This window comes from Aspergillus ibericus, assembly GCF_003184845.1.
Source record: "Aspergillus ibericus CBS 121593 unplaced genomic scaffold BO80scaffold_10, whole genome shotgun sequence".
Taxonomy (NCBI): Eukaryota; Fungi; Ascomycota; class Eurotiomycetes; order Eurotiales; family Aspergillaceae; genus Aspergillus; species Aspergillus ibericus.
Window position 1 is genome coordinate 544,989 of NW_020292108.1, and position 17,902 is coordinate 562,890.

At 51.9% G+C, this 17,902-nt stretch overlaps 7 protein-coding genes across 7 annotated transcripts; 3 read left to right on the top strand and 4 right to left on the bottom strand.

The window, feature by feature from the left end:
- Positions 1 to 264: 264 nt before the first annotated feature.
- Positions 265 to 2,507, bottom strand: BO80DRAFT_423221 (oxalate decarboxylase OxdC). Its single transcript, XM_025719000.1, has 3 exons — positions 1,739 to 2,507; positions 1,336 to 1,675; positions 265 to 1,285 (listed from the first exon to the last, which is right to left on the bottom strand). The coding sequence occupies exons 1-3, from the start codon at positions 2,117 to 2,119 to the stop codon at positions 633 to 635; spliced, it is 1,374 nt and encodes a 457-aa protein (XP_025577618.1). The 5' UTR covers positions 2,120 to 2,507; the 3' UTR covers positions 265 to 632.
- On the top strand, positions 2,402 to 3,928 carry BO80DRAFT_16542 (YoaK family protein). Its single transcript, XM_025713905.1, has one exon. The coding sequence runs from the start codon at positions 2,685 to 2,687 to the stop codon at positions 3,501 to 3,503; it is 819 nt and encodes a 272-aa protein (XP_025577619.1). The 5' UTR covers positions 2,402 to 2,684; the 3' UTR covers positions 3,504 to 3,928.
- Positions 3,929 to 4,166: 238 nt separating this feature from the next.
- On the top strand, positions 4,167 to 5,760 carry BO80DRAFT_402301 (aromatic-amino-acid aminotransferase; the record flags this gene model as incomplete). The annotated part of the gene is made up of 5 exons (XM_025717604.1): positions 4,167 to 4,586; positions 4,650 to 5,130; positions 5,200 to 5,442; positions 5,495 to 5,584; positions 5,648 to 5,760. The coding sequence occupies exons 1-5, from the start codon at positions 4,257 to 4,259 to the stop codon at positions 5,758 to 5,760; spliced, it is 1,257 nt and encodes a 418-aa protein (XP_025577620.1). The 5' UTR covers positions 4,167 to 4,256.
- A 600-nt stretch (positions 5,761 to 6,360) lies between these two features.
- BO80DRAFT_442970 (mitochondrial carrier) lies at positions 6,361 to 7,455 on the bottom strand (the record flags this gene model as incomplete). Its single annotated transcript, XM_025721307.1, has 5 exons — positions 6,361 to 6,975; positions 7,029 to 7,064; positions 7,121 to 7,215; positions 7,273 to 7,284; positions 7,341 to 7,455. The coding sequence occupies 5 exons, from the start codon at positions 7,453 to 7,455 to the stop codon at positions 6,361 to 6,363; spliced, it is 873 nt and encodes a 290-aa protein (XP_025577621.1).
- A 2,355-nt stretch (positions 7,456 to 9,810) lies between these two features.
- BO80DRAFT_423223 (phosphatase PAP2 family protein) lies at positions 9,811 to 11,883 on the top strand. The gene is made up of 3 exons (XM_025719001.1): positions 9,811 to 10,358; positions 10,427 to 10,998; positions 11,046 to 11,883. The coding sequence occupies exons 1-3, from the start codon at positions 10,281 to 10,283 to the stop codon at positions 11,650 to 11,652; spliced, it is 1,257 nt and encodes a 418-aa protein (XP_025577622.1). The 5' UTR covers positions 9,811 to 10,280; the 3' UTR covers positions 11,653 to 11,883.
- A 2,345-nt stretch (positions 11,884 to 14,228) lies between these two features.
- Positions 14,229 to 16,165, bottom strand: BO80DRAFT_463000 (cellulase family protein). The gene is made up of 4 exons (XM_025722559.1): positions 15,293 to 16,165; positions 15,071 to 15,244; positions 14,454 to 15,021; positions 14,229 to 14,392 (listed from the first exon to the last, which is right to left on the bottom strand). The coding sequence occupies exons 1-4, from the start codon at positions 15,698 to 15,700 to the stop codon at positions 14,304 to 14,306; spliced, it is 1,239 nt and encodes a 412-aa protein (XP_025577623.1). The 5' UTR covers positions 15,701 to 16,165; the 3' UTR covers positions 14,229 to 14,303.
- A 177-nt stretch (positions 16,166 to 16,342) lies between these two features.
- On the bottom strand, positions 16,343 to 17,112 carry BO80DRAFT_423225 (uncharacterized protein; the record flags this gene model as incomplete). Its single annotated transcript, XM_025719002.1, has 1 exon — positions 16,343 to 17,112. A coding segment is annotated over exon 1 (259 nt), but the record flags the coding sequence as incomplete, so codon positions are not given.
- Positions 17,113 to 17,902: the final 790 nt, after the last annotated feature.

Sequence of the window (17,902 nt, forward strand, 5' to 3'; positions counted from 1 at the left end):
AGTAGGTTTTAACAAACGAAAATGCATCCGCAGCAAGGCTGACGTCGGTGGGGGAAGTGGAAGGCATCAACAATCGGGCGGGGCATTGGCGACTCGCCGACCCGCCCGGGCCGGCTAAGCCTTCGCAGTCGTCGTAATCGTGAAATCTTGCTGGTTGCGGCTAGTGGGCGGGGCCATCCGACCGTCGCAACAGCAGGGATTTCCTTCAACAGGCTGCCACATTTAGGCCAGTCCAGTTGGTGCTTCGGAATTCTATCGGGGTGTGACAGGGTATGTGGCTGTGGCTACGTGGCTGCAGAGGAGAGTTTGTTCTGGTCAAGATTTTTGTTCCGATTTTTGAGGACCACTACTAACACGCGGCTGTCCAACCACGAGCAACGATCCGCGATGGCCATAGCCTGATAACAACGGCCTGATCGACACATGACGTCGATATCGGTTACACTAATCTGGATATCCGGGCCCCGTTTGGATGCTTCATAGGAAGAAAATGGCAAGTCAATTCACATTGCACCAGAGATTAATTATCGTAGTCTTTTTGAGATCCTCGGCGTCCATGAGGACACGTCCAGTGTTCGTGGTGCGCGCTCAGTAACACATTCAAGATAACCACATTCGATATCGCGCAGTCTTCACTCCGATGGACTCCGAATAGGATCCTTCTGCGCCCCCTCGACACTCTTCAAAAACTCTCGCGCCGCATCCGGATCATCCGCAAAGACATGCTCCGCCACCATCCGCTGCGGTGTCTCGCCCATCCACTGGAACAAAGAAAAGTCGCGGAACCGGTCCGCCCGGAAGATCTCCAGCACCTCGACCTCCTCGTCGTCGCTGAGGTTCTCGATGAAGTGACCCATATTCCGAGGCACAATGCCGACATCCCCCGCGACATAGTCAAAGGTACGAGCAGTGCCTTCAGCAGCAAAGATGGTCACTCGCGCCCGACCCCGCTTAAAGTAGGACCACTCGTCGGCATTGGGATGCCAGTGCATCTCCCGGATGGCTCCGGGGTGGATGGTCAGATGAGCGGCTGCCACAGTCTTGGAGATGGGAAAGTTGGACGAGTCGGTGATGCGGACGTCACCACCAGTCGTGTGCTCGGGCTCCTGCGCTAGCATCTTGTGCGTGAAACGTTGCTTGGAGGCCTTGAAGTTGCGGGGTAGCTCTTTGGCGATGGACTCGGGAACCGAGCCCTGGAAGATATACTTCTCTGATGTCGGGATGTTTTTGAAGGTCTGCGGTCGCATACGGAAGTTTTCCGCCAGGACCGACTTGGGAGTGTGTGCTGTACAATGGTCAGTTATTGTCTTTGGATTTCAGACAGTGGGAACGTACCCATCCAGTCTGTCAAGAGGAACGTCGACTCCTCGGAAAAGCCACCATCGTCGAAGATGAGCAGAAACTCGGTACCGTTGGGACCAAGACCCTGGAGGGAATGCGGATGGCCCGAGGGAAAGTACCACAGATCGCCCTCTTCCAGGTCGTCGATGAAGCTGCCGCCCTCGAGGTCCAGGCCAGTCACTCGCACGTGCCCAGCCAGCACATACGCCCACTCCGCTTCCCGGTGCCAGTGTAACTCCCGGATAACCCCCTCGTCTAGACGCATGTTGACACCTGCAAGCTCCTTGCTGGTTGGTAGCTCACGCACTGTAGTCTGGCGTGTCCAACCACCTTCCTGCAGTGGGTGTCAGTTATTACACTACATCTTCTAGCTCTGTACGATGAACAATGCACTCACCTCAATGCGGACATGGGAGTCGGCAAAGCTCCATCGCATGTTGGCCATGTTGCCATGGTCGGTACTGGGAGGGCGTACCATGTCAGGGTTCTGGCGCTCACGGTCCTTATTGCGTGGCCCCATCACGGTGGCTCCATCGCCCATGCGCCAAGGCAAGGGCTCATGGCCTTCCCCGATCGAATCGACCTTATGATCATAAGGGTCGCGGTGGTCAGGTGTAAATGGTTTATCTTGAAAGAAATATGAAGGAGAAGAGGCAGGAATGCGCAGCAATTGCTGGTAGGCATCATTAGGCACTGGACCTCCTTGACCGGGGCCGACGAGGGTGGCCACGGTCGCAAAGGTCAGCAGGAGCTGACGAGAGGACAGGGGTAGCTGCATGGTTGCGATGGGTTTAGAGCTGGACAGTCCTTTCCCTCAGCCATGGAAAGGAGGCTACTTATATCCACTGGCTGGGGCGGGGACAAGGTTTCCTTGTTCTCGAGGGATTTTTCCCCATCCGACTGTTCCGACCAGCCAGTGATGTCAACCCGAGGTCGAGAAAACAGGCGAGACGGTGGACCCGTCTGCGCGAAATAAAGCCGGGCAAAGCTTGGTATGCTTGTTTGGAGAAGGGGAAAGCATTGGTGGAGCGTTCAGCCCTACAGGGCCGCGGCATCCACGTCATTAGAAGCTCTCCGCCGACGTCACGCGGCGATGGGCGGCGCGCGGTTGGGGGCCCAAGGCCTTCTCCACCATCTCCAAATCCCTCCCTTTTCATCTCCTCTGCCGTCCCATCCGTGGCCAAATTATAAGTCCTGTTACTCGTCGCAGTTTGCCTCGTCTGATATTACAGTGATTGCCAGGATAACTGCTGCCTAGCCCGTTTCCTTGCCCCAGCCGATCTCGATCCCAGCCACCACACAGACCATCTCCTCTCCCCCGTCACCACGGTCCAACCACAACCATGGCGAGCGACAACACACACTACCAGCAATTTCCCGCTCAGGAGAGCGACCCCCTCCTGGGGCCCAGACACGGATCGAAAGCCTCTTCCCTGGGTCGACTGCGGCACCATCTCCGCACGGAAATCGACCCCCACAGGGCCGACCTTCTCCTCGTTTTCTGTTATGTGATTACAGGTCTGCTGGACAGCTCGGCCGTCTTCATCTGGGGGTCATTTGTGAGCATGCAGACCGGCAATACGGTGTACTTGGGGTTGGGTCTGGCCGGGCTGGACGACACTCAACGCTGGCTCAAATCCCTCATCTCGATCGGCAGTTTCTGCATGGGTTCCTTTTGCTTCGCGTTGTTTCACCGCCTCTTCCGCACCCCTCGACAACGATCCGCTCTCGTGCTCTCTTTCACGCTGCAGATGATCTGTGTCGCCATCGCCGCCAGCATTGTCACTGTGCAGCAGACTGGAAAAAACGACCCCTTGTCGTGGAAAATTGCCGTTCCGTTGGCGCTGGTCGCGTTCCAGAGTAGCGGACAGGCTGTGACGAGCCGGGTGTTGAAGTTTAGTAGCTTGACTAGTGTCGTGCTGACCAGTATCTACTGTGATTTATTTTCGAACCCGGCTCTTTTGTCTGCCAGTGTGGTCAAGGACGCAGATGAGTGGAGACGGGCGGGGGCAGTTTTGGGGTTGTTGCTGGGAACGGTGCTGGGAGGCGTGTGGGCAAAGAGCGAGCTTGGTTTGCCGGGCGCGCTGTGGACGGCGGTGTTGTTTAAGGGGCTCATTGCCGTTGCATGGCTGTGGTGGAAGGGTAAGGATGACAATGAATAGATAGTACTCCGTACTGTTAGTTGGTGTACTACTATGCATCACTAGAAGATGGTCTTATTCGTCACTAGAGATAGTGCGTGGGGTGCATGGCAGGGTTACTATATATAGGGTCTGATAAATTAGTGTCACCTACTCCGTACATGTACCTACTTCATACCCAGTGCCTAACGAATGCTCATTCATGGCGATGATAATAAAATTGTGATTGATGGAGATTTCTCCTACGGTGCAAACTTCGACAATCCTGGCCAACCGTCCCATGAGCTGTAAGGTTCCGAGATCCCTGCTGTCCTCGTCCACGGGACATCAACATATCTAGCGTGAAGTGAGATCGGTTAAGCACTAGCTTACTACTGGCCACGCACCCCGCATTTTATCCCGGAAAGCGTTGAGGTAATTTTGTCCATTCAAGCTCCTATGAGTAGGAGATATTGAGTGCAGCGTTCCCCTCAGCTCGAAGTTAACCCCTCATTCCCCGCACGACCACCTCACCACCCGCGATAACCCCGAGATAAGCTGACTATCTTACAAGCTTGCTACAATGGCTTACCTTATCGCTCGGAACACTCCATAGGGCTAATCTATCCCAGCGGGAAGTGTTCGGACAACAGAGCCGACATTCGGTGGTGGTCACCGAGATATCCAATCTGCGATGCTTAAATGGGATTACTGTCACACAATGCTACCTCACTATCAATCAACACAATCCCTCCCACCTATTCATCTCGAAAAAGTAAACCTCATCTGCACAAAATGACAACTCACACCACGACCGTCACACAAACCGAAGCACCCCCCTCCTTCTTCGACTCGGCCACATACATCCCTCCGGATGCTATCTTCGCCCTCACCGCAGAATACAACACCGACACATCGCCTAACAAAGTAAATCTCGGTCAGGGAACCTACCGCGACGAAAACGGCCAACCATGGGTCCTCCCATCCGTCCAAAAGAGTCGCGAGATACTTCTCACCCAGGGTCTTAATCACGAGTATCTCCCCATCTTAGGACTCCAATCCTTCCGTGACAATGCCACTCTCATGGCCTTAGGACCAGACCTTTATGAAAAGGTGCAATCCAGAGTACGTACCCCCACCAATACCCCCTCTACAACACCCCATCCATCTCACACCATCGCATCAAAGCTATCAACCTGCCAAGCCCTCTCCGGCACCGGCTCCCTGCACACAGCCGGCCTCCTCCTCCGCAGCTGCCACTCCCCACCCCCAAAAATCTACATCCCCAGTCCCACCTGGTCCAACCACCACCAAGTCTTCTCCTCTCTCGGCTTCCCCTGCGAATCATTCACCTACTACGATTCCTCCCACAAAGACCTCAACATCGAAAGCTACATCTCCGCTCTGAAAACCGCCACCCCCGGCTCCGTAGTCATCCTGCACGCCTGCGCACATAACCCGACCGGCTGCGATCCAACTAAACAGCAATGGATACAGCTCGGCCAGATCATCAAAGAAAGGGGTTTATTCCCGCTATTCGATGCAGCGTATCTAGGTTTCAATTCGGGAAATGTGGACGATGATGCCTTTGCGATTCGGTATTTTGTCGGCGAGTTGGGGTTGGAGGTTGCGGTTTGTTTGTCGTTTGCGAAGAATATGGGACTTTATGGTACCCCTCCCCTCACCCCCTTTGTTCTTAGATGAGGTTAGGTTTGTGGGTTTTGGCTAATGGGTATAGGTGAGCGAACGGGATGTCTTTTCCTCGTTACCCGCAGCAAAGAAACAGCGGTGAATGCTCAATCAACTCTTGAAATGCTTCAACGTTCGGAAGTCTCGAATCCGCCGGCTTATGGGGCGAAGATTGCGGCTACGATACTTTCCAGTCGGGAGTTGAAGGATCTTTGGTATAAGGATCTGGAGACGATGAGTGGGAGGATAAGGGCGATGCGGGTGGCGTTGTATAATTCTTTGAATGATTATGGTGAGATTATCCCCTTGTTTCTCTGGCTCTTGGTTAATGTGGTGTGGTGTAGGCGCCCCCGGAAACTGGGACCATCTTGTCCGGCAATCTGGGATGTTTGGGTTCTTGGGCCTTGAACCGGATGTGGTTTTGAAACTCAAGGGTAAGTTAGCTATTCTGTTCCAAAAAGTAGTAGGGATGATGTGAGGCGCTAATATCCCAGTAGAGGAATATCATATTTACATGGCAGGAAACTCCCGCGTATCTATTGCAGGCCTCAATGAGACAAATGTAGAGTATGTGGCTCGGTCGATTGCGGAGTGTTTGAAGGGTTATTAGCTTGGTTCTTGGGAAGGAGATGGGTTTGTTGGAGGACCGCTTATTGTACCCATGCCTTAAAAGCCTCAACTCATACTTTCTGCTAGAACTATTCTTTTGAACATATGGTCAAACCGGTCACGTAAGATTGATTATACTCTATTAGGCCAATTGATAGTACTAGGTGTGATACTAGGTAATGCAAGCTTTCACTCTTTGGAGCATGGATAGGAAGCGAGAACATTTTATATCTTAACTCCCATATTTCGTAGTAGAAACCCACGTCTGTAGGTGAGGATTGTAATGCAGACAACACAATTAACTAGATCCAATGCCATGACTTATCGTATAGTTACCCAGTAAGTCACTAGTATTCGTGGCTTCCTTTATTATACCAGTATTCAATTCCTAATACTCTCTCATTTGTTCAACCTGATATTTCCCTACGTCGGGTACCTCAATCCAGGCGTGCTTCGGTCTCGACTCATGGCCTCAGTATCAATCCCCCTCCACACGACAACCTACCCAAGTACCTTCCTCACCATCTCAACCCTACAGAATATATCAGAAACCAACCCACCACACCCCCAAGAATATAACAGAGGGGGGAAGAAAGAGAACTCACACAACAAACGTCCCCGCCGAAACCGGCCCCGCCCTCAACAACGCCGTGCCCAACCCCCCCCAAACCCCTCCTCTCCCACCCCTCACCGCAACCCCCCACGCCTCCCGAAACGACCTATACCTCTGCTCCTTTCCAATCCCATCACTCTGCATCCGACTCTTCACGACATCAATCGGATGACTCAACAACCATAACATCTCGCCCGCGAGGGCGCCACACAGCGCGATCTGCCAATTCGGCAGCGACTCGCGCGTCAGGGATTGTTTCTTCGCGGCCAGGGAGAGAGAGTACTCGTAGGTGGCGAACCAGACTCCGATGCCGTGGCCTTCGCGGAGGAGGGTGGCGGTTTGCCCGCGGTAGAGGGCGGGGAGGCCGCCTTTGCGGAGGAGGGTTTGGGCGCAGTGCAAGGGGCCGGTGTAGAGGGGGGTTGGGGTGGTGGGCTGGGTTTGGAGGCGGATGCGGATGTGTTCGATGGGGCCGGAGAGGATGCTGTTGGTTAGGCCGGCGAGGGCGCCGGAGAGGTAGGTTTGGGGGAGGGTGGGGCGGGTTCGATGGTTGGGGGATGTGAGTTGGTGTTGGAAGAAGTGGAAGGCGCTGAATTGGATGCTGACCTGCGGGGGTTAGGATCTTTGTCGATGGTTAAGGAGGGTTGGGGGTTACTCACGCATGCTCCGACGCCTAGCAGGGGGAGGAGTGAGCCCTGGGTGACGGTTAGTATTGATGGTGTGTTGGAGGTACAGTGCGGTGGTGGTGGACCTTGTAAAATGCCAATGGGCCTTCTCTTTGCCAGATTTGTCGGGTTAAGGAGAGTGCACTGCCTCCTTGCGTTTGAAGGCGGACTTTGACGAGGTCTGATATCAAGCACCCTTAGAAGATCTGCTCATATGTATCTAGATTGTGATACATACCAAACGGCTGTCCTAGATACAGAGACCAATACTTAGAATTAATTCTCAGATAGGAGCGATGAACCTACCGATCACCACTTGAGCAGCTCCGCCCACCGCCCCTGCCACAAGATCCTTTACATTATCTCTCCATCCCGTTGATGTATATACCGGCGTGAAGGTCTCCCCGGCGCTTGAGGCCATTTTGAATGTAGGAATTGATTTATATCTGCTAGCACTTGCTGCGAACATTCATAGCTTAAGGCATTCTAAATGCGGGGTATCTTCAGTATCGTTATCTGGCTATAGTTGCTGAGATCGTTATCAAACTGTCGGAAGCCCTGGCCGACATGATCACCTTTCGGCTTCTTCGCCGATGCGCTCGGCCCGTCGGGCTGCATCGTGGCCCGCTAGTATAGCTTATTCTTTCGTTTGAGGTGGTGTTAGCCGCTGGCTTCATACTTCTTCACAAAGTAATGAGTGAGTCAAAGAAGGCATGTGGAATGCGGTGATTGTGATTATATATTCCTCTGCGCATACAAAACAAGTCTGTCAATGATCTGGAGGTTTGGCAGGTGGCTAGGTGCTAAGAAGTCTCGCCTTTGTCGATCTATCTCTCCACTGACAGTTGTTTTCTGGTCATTCATTGTCCCCGATAGAAGAATCTCCATACCCTTTAGGTTAGCTGGATCCGAATGGTGGTTGAATTGGAAGTGTCCTGTGCGGGGTTGACGTTGTTTGTATCCTCGTGGAGGTAACAGCATTTAAGCTATAGCTCTCGCGACCGGTTCTCCGCACATCATCCCGAGGCTTTGTAGTAGAGTGCGTATGAAGCTAATACTAAATTTTCACCTAAAATCTTAGCCTAGGGCGTTATAGTCTGTCGCAATCAAGCCATAATCCGACGGTGGGATTATCATTTTCAGCCAGCCAGATTGTCTATCGCGGATCTTATCGCACGCCGTAGCGCTTCTGCCTGCGGAAAAGACATATTCCATGCTGACGAGATTCACAGGCGGGCCTACGTGATGAGCAATCTGGGTGTCGGTTGCCTGAAGTAGCTAGCAACAAGCATAATCCTGTCAAGTCAGCCGGGATGCACGGGCTGACACGATCCCTGTTCCACAGTCAAGATGGAAGCATGTCACAGCCACAAGCACAGCCATACAGTATGCTGGCTGAGCCTCACCAATCGGTCGCGCTTGCATCTAGCATAATTATCCAACTTTTGGTACTACTGTGGCAGAATAAGCATAAATCATCAACTGTTGTGCCAACTAGTCCGGCACTATTGGTTGAGTCGTAAATAGTGTCGGAAATTCTCCGTGTGGAGATGTCATCAAATTCCCAGTGATAAAGCCAATCAGAGGCACACTATCGAAATGTGTAAGCGGAGCGAGACTCGGAAACATCACGTGATGCCCTCTCAATTCCGCGGATCTGCTACTTGAGATGATCAACAGGGTGTGCCAAGCAGGGCCGTACTATCGACCCTGATGTTCCCGTCCATGGAGCCCATAGCCCATACATCGGTGGGGATTTCATGCTAATGTGTTCTCTGGCAGCTGTAAAGGTCCAACCCTTTGTCCTCATCCCTTGAGTTCGTGCCAAGGGAAGGCAATGGCTGACCCACCAGGCGTGCCACGTCGTCAACCACGGATGAGCGATTACTGATCAGGGATTTCCAGACAAGCAATGGGGTATTAAAAGATCGCTCCATCCTGTATACGGCTAGCGTGTGTTTGACAGGGTTTGGCCTAGCCTCGCATGCTCTTCCTGATCGGGAGTCAGGAGAATTCCGGCTTTTCCAAGGGATGCAAGCTGGCAGGCTCGTGGCGCTTTGATCTATAACAGATCGGAATCAGTTGGAATGGTCAAATCGTTGATACGAATAAACGAGTGTGTCTTCCTTCAAGACCCTACTATGAAATGGACAAGGGTCACCGAGCTTACCTCATCATCTCCCCAGGCAAGATTTGCTTGGCATTATGTGGGTTATCTCATATCTGATCCACATCACATCTGACTATTATTGAGGCGACAGAGTGACTTTCAATATGTCTGTAATAGAGTGCCCCTTTGGACCCCTTTTGGCGGAGTTGCGGATGTAGCCCTTCTCACTGTCACGGTGTCGTAACAAAAGCATGCGGGTGTGACATTGGCGTTTCATCGCTGCGGCCTCACAACCACAGACCTATGCCCGGACGTATCCGTGTCCGATACCTAAAGTGGCGGTGGTCGATCTGTCGCGTGAGGGCACACTGAGAAAGGCAGAGATGCAGACGCCTCGTATTCGTAGATCGGAGAGGGGCTGAGGTGGAGGCGGTGCCCAAGACGGCCAGCGCGTATCGGGAGGCCAGTCACGGGATGCACTAACGGCCGTGACCAGGGGCTCCGACCAATCCGAGGCTCCTCTGGGGGCTGGTCTTGACCGGATGGGGGCAAGCGGCATTCTGCCTTGCCTGAGGTGTGGCCGCGGCCCCAGTTGGTGCTAGTCGCAGTTTCCACGGCCACCAGCCGGTTTGGCTCCCCCATTCATTTCTTCTTCCTCCGCGCTGGGCTGACGACGTCTTTTCGGCGCCGTTCTGCTTCTCCTCCTGCTGCTGCTGTTTTCTTTTTCACATCCCCACCCCCTATTCCTTTGCTTTCTCCTTGCTCCTGGATTTTCTCTCCCTCCTCCAGTTTCATTCCGCCGGTAGTCAAACGCCCATGAATCCCGCCTGCCGTGCGCACTCCCTTGTACATACCGTTTCATCGCAGCATTAGCCAGCATTCGGCATCGGTGTTTCGGAGCTTCAGCTTATCTTTCGGCATTTCTTCGATTTATTATTTTATTATCGCATTCCAGCATCTAGATTTCCACCCTGGAATCTATCGGATAGGGGCAGACACGCGACACCGACGGAGCTGCTTATACCCCTCGCTTGACCCTACATCGCCCTCCCATGCTAGCTCGTTCGTCCTGGTAGCTCCCGATCTGCGATCCTATATAAAGCACCGTCCCGTCGTCCCGTCATCGCACGTCAGCCATGGCGTCGACTAACAACAACTCCTCCGTCGATCTGGGGAAGCCCCAGTTCGCTTCCCACTCATGGGCTGAGCCGATCGTGAGTGGTCTCTTTTGATATCGCCCGTGCGACATAGCTGTCGGCCGTTTTTCTGACTTTCGCTTCAGATAGTTGTGAGCATCATGCTCAGTTCCTTATATTTCAACCGTCGCAGAGATTTCAGCATCTTCGGCAAGAACAATAACCGGGACCTCGGGGCATCACACCCGTTGTATGTGAAGGACGAGGAGGCTGATCCCTACGACCCATACTCGGAGAGAGAGAGCGATGACCAGCCCCGGAGTCAACCCAATGCCAACCCATATCCCCCGAAGAGCCGCAAGTGTCTGTGGTACACCATCCAGACACCGAACTCGTCTCGTTTCGCTCGCCATTTCCACAGTCGGATTCTGCAGAAATTCCCCTTCTTGGTCGAGATGTTTTACTGGGTCATGAACTACTTGTTCTATTCGTGCACAAAGGCCATCGCGCAATCGCTCTCTCCCGCCGGAAGTGACGTCGTCCAGCTCGCCCAGGACCATGCCATTGGAGTTTTGAACTTTGAACACCATTCGTTTTTCAGCATCTTCTTCCCGATCGAGGAGGCCGACCTCCAGGCTTTCTTTGTCAACGGTCACCCGGGATGGATGACCTTCTTTAACCGCATCTATTCCCTTGTCCACATCCCAGGAACAGTCGCGTGAGTGATACCGTGCGTGTGATGGATTTCCAGCTAACTGTTCCTAGCTTCCTGTCCTGGTGGTACTTCTCCGCTCCTGACTTTGAAACCTTCGCCATTGTCCGCCGCACCATGACCCTTGGTAACTTCATGGCATTCATCATCTTCTGTTTCTGGCCTCTGATGCCTCCACGTCTACTGCCCGAGTCTTACGGCTTCCACGACACTGTGCGTCAGGAGCACGCCGAGAGTGTCTGGGTGGGAGGGAAAATGGTGAACCAGCTCGCTGCCATGCCCAGCTTGCACTTTACCTACGCTTTCTGCATCGGCAGCACATTCTTCTACCACTCCGGTATCCTACACCGCCTTTTCGGAAAGCGCACCACCCGCACAACCGTGAAGGACATTATCTTTTTCATCCTCGGCTTCATCTATCCACTGCTGGTCCTGTGTGTGATCGTCGCCACCGCCAACCATTACTGGCTCGATGCCACCGTTGCTACCTTCTCCGTCACCTTTTCTTTCTTCTGCAACCGGATCTGGATGGTTCTGCTGCCTTTGGAGGACATGCTGTTGTGGGTGTTGCGGCTGGAGAAACCCATTCCGACGACCGGAAACCTCCGGGGCTTGCCCCAAGACGATGACCGTGAAGGCATCGAATACCGTCCAGTATAGCTATAATAATAGACTAGTCGAGTGACCGTGACTGCGTATTGTCCCTACGATGACCTTGCACGGCTTCTCCCATGGAGATGACCTGGACAGGAAGCATGGCACTGGTATTGGACTAATCATGTACCTCAGCTTGTTTCCACATCTGCGTTCTCGATAGGTGGGGTGTGTGACGCCAGGCATGCGATTTAACGACATATAGAATATATACGATCAATCCTCTCTGATACCAACCAGTATATGCTTCCTCACGTAAATGACGTAGTTTTCTTTGACCTACAAAGCGACTCGAAATCCCTCAAATCTAGACCAGCCACACCAAGCCTTTGGTCTTCAGTCCCACATCGCTCATTTCCGAATTCCATCCCTCGGAGGTCCTGACTTCCACTTCCGACTGTATTCATCGGAATCGGCATAAATCGCTCCCGACATCCCGATTCCCGACCGCTCGGACACTAGCCTGAAATAGGCTAGTCGGCTCTTTCGGAGATGTCTGTCGCCGAAACATATCCCTCAGCAGTGCATTTTGCATAATATCATACTATTGTGCTGAATGCTAGCTCTGGATTATAACATTCATTTATGTTGAGCTGAGACAAACTTATGCAGTTATGTGAGACATTGATCAAAACTAGCCACCAGTCTCCGGGCGAATTTGGATTGGGACGCTCTGTTCTGGAAAAGGTGGATACTGGAAATATATAGTATTCTCCAACAACACTACGAACCTGTTTCAGTTGTAGTCACTTTCATCCATATTATGAAGGTATTGATTTTGCCTTAGCGGACGCAATGGCCGAGTGCTTGTTCTCTGGAATGTTCTAGTTGAATAGATCATATAGATTGTAGCGTATGAAATCAGACCCTAATACCTCTTCAAAAAAGCCAATAAAACGGCTTAACTTTGTTCATTGCCGTAGCACTAACAAAATCACTTGAATGGTAGACCATGCCTCACTCAAATTTTTAAACCGATGAGAATAATGATGTAGAAACAGAGTCATAATGGCAGTATCCCAGGAACGCTCAAGGCCTCATGCTCTAAGCCAGGGCATGTCAATCCTAGGATTGGGCTGGTACCAGAAACGATGGACGAGGACCCCTGATTCAATGCGACCCAGCAACATGTTGGATGACCGTACTTGTTTACTCCGTAGGCAGATGTACTGGTATTGGGAGATTACTTGGCTCGATTAAGGTAGTTAATGGCTTGGGAGGGGTAAAAAGAGATAGAATGCAACGTACTCTTAGAGAAGCACTATAGCTACATCAGTCGGACTAATACTATATTGGCGTCCATCCATGGCTACATCATTTTTGTAGGATTGCTTTATGAAAGGTACGCTTTATGCCTCACAGGAGCTTCATCCCTGGGCCCTTGGATGCCTGAGGTTCGCACAAGTGTGCCTGCTTCTCTCCCGCCAGATGTCGGATCTGAGTGGCCATATGCATCAATATGAGTCTATACCAAACTCTCTTTGTGAGCATCCAGTAAGGTCATTCATGAATCGTTTTACAAGACTTGTAAACTTATGAACAGTCTTTGTGAGACCACCTGAAGAAAATAGAAGTGGGTTCGACAATAGAAGGCTCGGAGACATTACTTGGGTGCGATGAATATAGGAAATTGTTTTTCGGCCTGACAGGCTCCTAAGCGAGGTGACCGGATTCAAAGACTATGTCCCAATCCATGAAGTAACCCCTATATGGGATGACCTCACACCGACTACAATCCTAAACGAGAACGCAGCTGGTACGCACAATGGTCTTAGAATAATTGATGTCTCGTCATGATGAACACCATGATGCAGAAAACATGTCATCACGTTACTGGGTTGTTTAAAAAGCGAGAAATTTGACTTAATTCTTCATCTTCTCACACTACAACCTGAGCTATTGTTTCAGTTGATCTCTCACATCCTTAAATTTCTCATAATCACCGGATATCTTTTTGAAATCCCCAGAAACGGAAATCCACTACTCTCACAATCATCCAACGAGCTCTTTCCATCGACCTCACCAACAACCTCAAACAACCCCACCTCCTCATCCCCATAATCCCTCCAGACACTCCTTCTCATCAAGACAATATGTCTCTACCCCAGTACACTAAACCAAGTTCCCACGAAAGGCTCGTGACAAAGGCAAGTCACCCGCTCCCCTACAAGATACCCATGCCCCAACCACACCCCACCATGACTAACAACAACACCAGCAACAGACCCTGCAACAACAGACCCTGCAACAACAACAGACACAACAACAACACCAACATACCGAAACCATCCTCCCCACCCAACAGCCCAAAATATCCGAAGAAGCCCTCAAAGCAACCCTCTCCTTTGCCCACGAGCACTGCGATCGCTGCGAGGAGAAAATAAACCACCGAGTACAAGAATTAGCAAGCGTATGGAAAATATTACGGGATGCGATCATCAATATGGATATTTGGGATCTGGTGGTTGGGCCTCTGGTGATGGCGGCTTTTGTTACGGTCTATTTTGTGTTGGTTAAGGGGTTTGCGGCGGGGGTTTGGTGGTGAGGGTTACTTAGTGTTGTTTGGGTGGGGGAGCAGGGTTGTGGAGATTGCTATTACTGTGCTAGCACTATCGCTATCGTTGATGGATGAAGAAAGCTATGTGATTTGGTTGCAATCATCCCAGACTCGCCTCTACCATTGGGATGATCCCGTTCTCGATCGCCTCGGTTGAGCGCCAGTCAGACCATGTGTGATCCAACAACCCTAGTTATTATCGTCAGTTATCACACACTCACTTCAAGAACAGTATGGAAGAAGGACGTACCCCATGTCTCATCATAATCTTGAATCCCCTGGCGGATGTAATAACTCCCCGACAGCACCCAAATCATCCATCCGGCATGCTCACTAGGCAGCCACTCCCTCAAACAGCTCGCATATACCTCCGTATAGGTAGTATCATCCTGCTCGTATCCAAATTCCGTCATGACCACCGGCAGAACATTCACTATGCTCGAGTCGTCGGTCTCCAGGGCGTCGAATCCATCCGTGAGTAAACTGGAAGAAAGACTGCTGCAGCTGGTAGCCGAGGAATCGTAATTGTGGAGCTCGAGCACGATTTTATCCGCAAAGCTAAAGTCACTCTTTTTAAAATATGTCGAGTTACCCAGGTTCGAGGCGGTGGGGATAGGGGAGAGCGTGGTGTCGTAGTCCAAGCCCGAGAAGAAGAGGAGCAGGTCGGAATTCACCTCGTGCACTTGGTTCGCGTTCTCGACCATGTTGGTGTACCAATTATCCCAGTTGTAGCTGGTGTCGGCGAGGGTGGTGTCGTCGTCGGGACTGCGCAGTTCGTTGCGCATCCCGATACTTTTTACCGCGGGGAGAGATTTTACCTGTTTGATGAGTGAGATAGGTTTGGGGGAAGTGCAAAGGGATACATACATGCTCAGCCATATATCTCCATCCGCGATGCCAGTTCGAAACGTTAAAGTAGGTATCTCCGAACCAGGCATTGCCATCGGTAGTCGAACAGCACCATGATGCTTTGGAGACGTGGTTGTCCAGGTGCACGTAGATACCTTGGTTGTAGCATTCGGTAGCGACTGCGTCGTAGACCTATACCTCCCTTAGCACCATGCCACTAAGTTAGCATGGACAACCCACCTCCAACCGAGTGGTATTCTCTCCAAACTGCGGATTATTGGCAACAATATCCTCATAGATCTTCGTTCCATTGGTCTCCCCCAAGGCATTAATCAACGACGTCTTGATAGGCACATCTGCCCCATTCTCATAGATATCATCAATCATCTCAATCGCAAACGTAAGTCGGATAACATTCATCCCCAAATCCTTCAACTTGCCGACGATATACTCGATGGATTGGTACTGCAGACCCTCAGGTAACATGGCCACTTCAGCCCCGGGCCAGTTCGCACCCGCATAGGTAACGTTGTTTCCGTCGGAGTCGACGATCCATCGCCCGGAAGTAGAGAGGGGGGAGGAAGATATGGCCCCAATGAGGGAGGGGAAGGTGAGGGCGAGGAGCCCGATTCCGCTACGGAACTGCATGTTGTTCACTGTGTTGCGATCCTGAGCAGAGGGTCTGGGGAGGGGGTCCTGCAGGTACTCTTATATGCTTTCCCTGCTCCTCTTATTGTAGGTCTGCATGTAGCATATTTCCGACCCCTGTCAATGACCGCATGATCAGGGTTGGTTCCTGGCCTCATCGCCAATGAGAATGCTCACGAAAAGCCAATTCCGCTGCTGTTGGTCGCGATTCGTGGACCGCCCCGGATGATCCGGTTCTTCAGGCGGGGAAAAGGGGCACAAGCATCGTGTGGGCTGAGGAACACGCGTCGCAATATAACCGACTGGAGGGGTGGTTGGACGATGATGCGGGGGAAATTATCCGCCTATGGATACGGTAGTCTCCGTGTGAACGGCTGTTCATGGTGCGTCACATGCATGCGCTTATCTGTTGGATTGAAGAGATAGATTGAGTTTGTTCATAACTGGACCAGGAACGGAGATCGGATAATTGCAAGAGAAATGAGGTCATTGCAGAAGAGTACGTCTGCTGATCTTCCCCTCTGCAGAGACACTGTCTCGGGCTGTAGGCTAGGGTCCATGCGTACCCCGCCCTGACAAATTAACCGATGGATCTGCCCACTCCCGCAGCTTGACAGCCTGACGAAGTTAATGTCCCAGGAGTTATTGAATCCTCGCAGATCCGGCATGAATAAGTCGACTGTATGATGTCTGCGGTGGGTTGTGTCTTAGTAAGAAATAGCCGTCTTTCTTAATCTCGGGAGACAGGTCATGCAAGGCATTCCTGACGACGAACCGTTACAAGAGTTTCTCGCGATAGTCAAGTTAGGAGTCTATGCAAAAGGCGAGCCGCCATGAACAGTTTCTTACTTGGGGGGAACAGGGGCCAACTGCTCCGTCGACGGTGAAGCATGACTATCCGCGAAGGTGCTGCCAAATAAGTCGAATCAAATCACCCATCTCAACTTATGCTATACGCTTCAATATTTCCTTCATATCATGCAGAGTCTGCTTCACCGATGCAGCCCCTCCGTCGACCTCCTTGAAATAGTCCAAATCATTCTGTTTGAGCATTAGCTCTAACAACGCTGACGCAGATGTACGGTCCAGAATGCCTTCATCGCGTTGGGTTGGAGGTCCCAGATTGATATCTCCATTCCCATCCGGAGATCCGGGTAATGCGGACGAAACTAATGAGACTCCCAAAAGTCTCTCAATGCGTTCCAGCATCTTGGAAAGTCGATCTCACTCATGGATTTGGCGGGCTGCTCGTAGCCTGGGTGCCTGATGTTCTCCCCGTTCCGACCCTCAATCACAGGAGACAATTGCGACACCTTCCTCTTCGCCAGGACTGACTCGGGGAGACCGCATGGGGCGGAGATGGATTCGTAGATTCGGGAACTATTCACGCCTCTATGCGTACTTAGGTGCTGTGACTGACTGGCATCCTGCCGCTGACGCTGGGGGTCGGAGAAGACTGTGGTACACTCGGCTCCCGCCTTGAGACAGCGCTCGCAGGGACTTGGGACCCTGGCTGCGGACGGTCGCACACACCGCAGCTTCTGTCCTCTGCATCGATCGCATGCGGTCCGGCGAGAGTCAGGGTTCATGATGATGAAAAGACAAATATTTGGATGGTAAAGTGGGACAGGATGGCACCGAAGAGGCCACGCCAGGCTGGGGAAGACGCCATTTTAGACCCGTCGGGTCCTTCTCCAATCAGCGGGGAGACCATCCGCTCTACTGAGAAGACTGCGAACACCTTAGTACTGTTGCACTTAGCATCGTATATTTCATTTACTCGGACGCCAGATTGATGATGGAGGGACCAGCGAGACTTTGGCTCTTTAGCGCCGATCGCCTTTCAATGCATCCAAGCATCACCTTTTACACTGGCATTCCTGCTTTCCGCTTGTTTCCCGTCTCTCAGTTCAATCCCCCCCTACCCACCCCACTGATTTCAGTCCAGGTTGTGGTACTTTTGGTGGCCCAGCGCATGGCTCCCATCTTTCCTAAAGAAGGTCTTAGGTCTGGGGATCGGTTAGATGCATGTCGCGGTGTATATTGGTCGAGAAGAATGAAGGTACACAACCAGGTACCAGCTCCTCAACGGGTGTTCTCATTCATGAAGATTTGCCTGACAGAAGAACAAAGGAAACCCCTATCTCTTGGACTCCTTTGCTAGACCTACCACCGCACCACTCGCTCCCCGCCGATACCTGG

What these genes read in the sequence shown, in the direction of transcription:
- BO80DRAFT_423221 (XM_025719000.1), bottom strand. Translation starts at nt 2,119, where the DNA reads ATGCAGCTACCCCTGTCCTCTCGTCAGCTCCTGCTGACCTTTGCGACC. An exon ending in ACTCCCATGTCCGCATTGAG is followed by an intron (nt 1,676 to 1,738) that starts GTGAGTGCATTG and finishes CACCCACTGCAG; the next exon opens with GAAGGTGGTTGGACACGCCA. An exon ending in CCTCTTGACAGACTGGATGG is followed by an intron (nt 1,286 to 1,335) that starts GTACGTTCCCAC and finishes ACCATTGTACAG; the next exon opens with CACACACTCCCAAGTCGGTC.
- BO80DRAFT_16542 (XM_025713905.1), top strand. Translation starts at nt 2,685, where the DNA reads ATGGCGAGCGACAACACACACTACCAGCAATTTCCCGCTCAGGAGAGC.
- BO80DRAFT_423223 (XM_025719001.1), top strand. Translation starts at nt 10,281, where the DNA reads ATGGCGTCGACTAACAACAACTCCTCCGTCGATCTGGGGAAGCCCCAG. An exon ending in ACTCATGGGCTGAGCCGATC is followed by an intron (nt 10,359 to 10,426) that starts GTGAGTGGTCTC and finishes CTTTCGCTTCAG; the next exon opens with ATAGTTGTGAGCATCATGCT. An exon ending in CACATCCCAGGAACAGTCGC is followed by an intron (nt 10,999 to 11,045) that starts GTGAGTGATACC and finishes AACTGTTCCTAG; the next exon opens with CTTCCTGTCCTGGTGGTACT.
- BO80DRAFT_463000 (XM_025722559.1), bottom strand. Translation starts at nt 15,700, where the DNA reads ATGCAGTTCCGTAGCGGAATCGGGCTCCTCGCCCTCACCTTCCCCTCC. An exon ending in GGAGATATATGGCTGAGCAT is followed by an intron (nt 15,022 to 15,070) that starts GTATGTATCCCT and finishes CTCATCAAACAG; the next exon opens with GTAAAATCTCTCCCCGCGGT. An exon ending in AGATTATGATGAGACATGGG is followed by an intron (nt 14,393 to 14,453) that starts GTACGTCCTTCT and finishes GATAATAACTAG; the next exon opens with GGTTGTTGGATCACACATGG.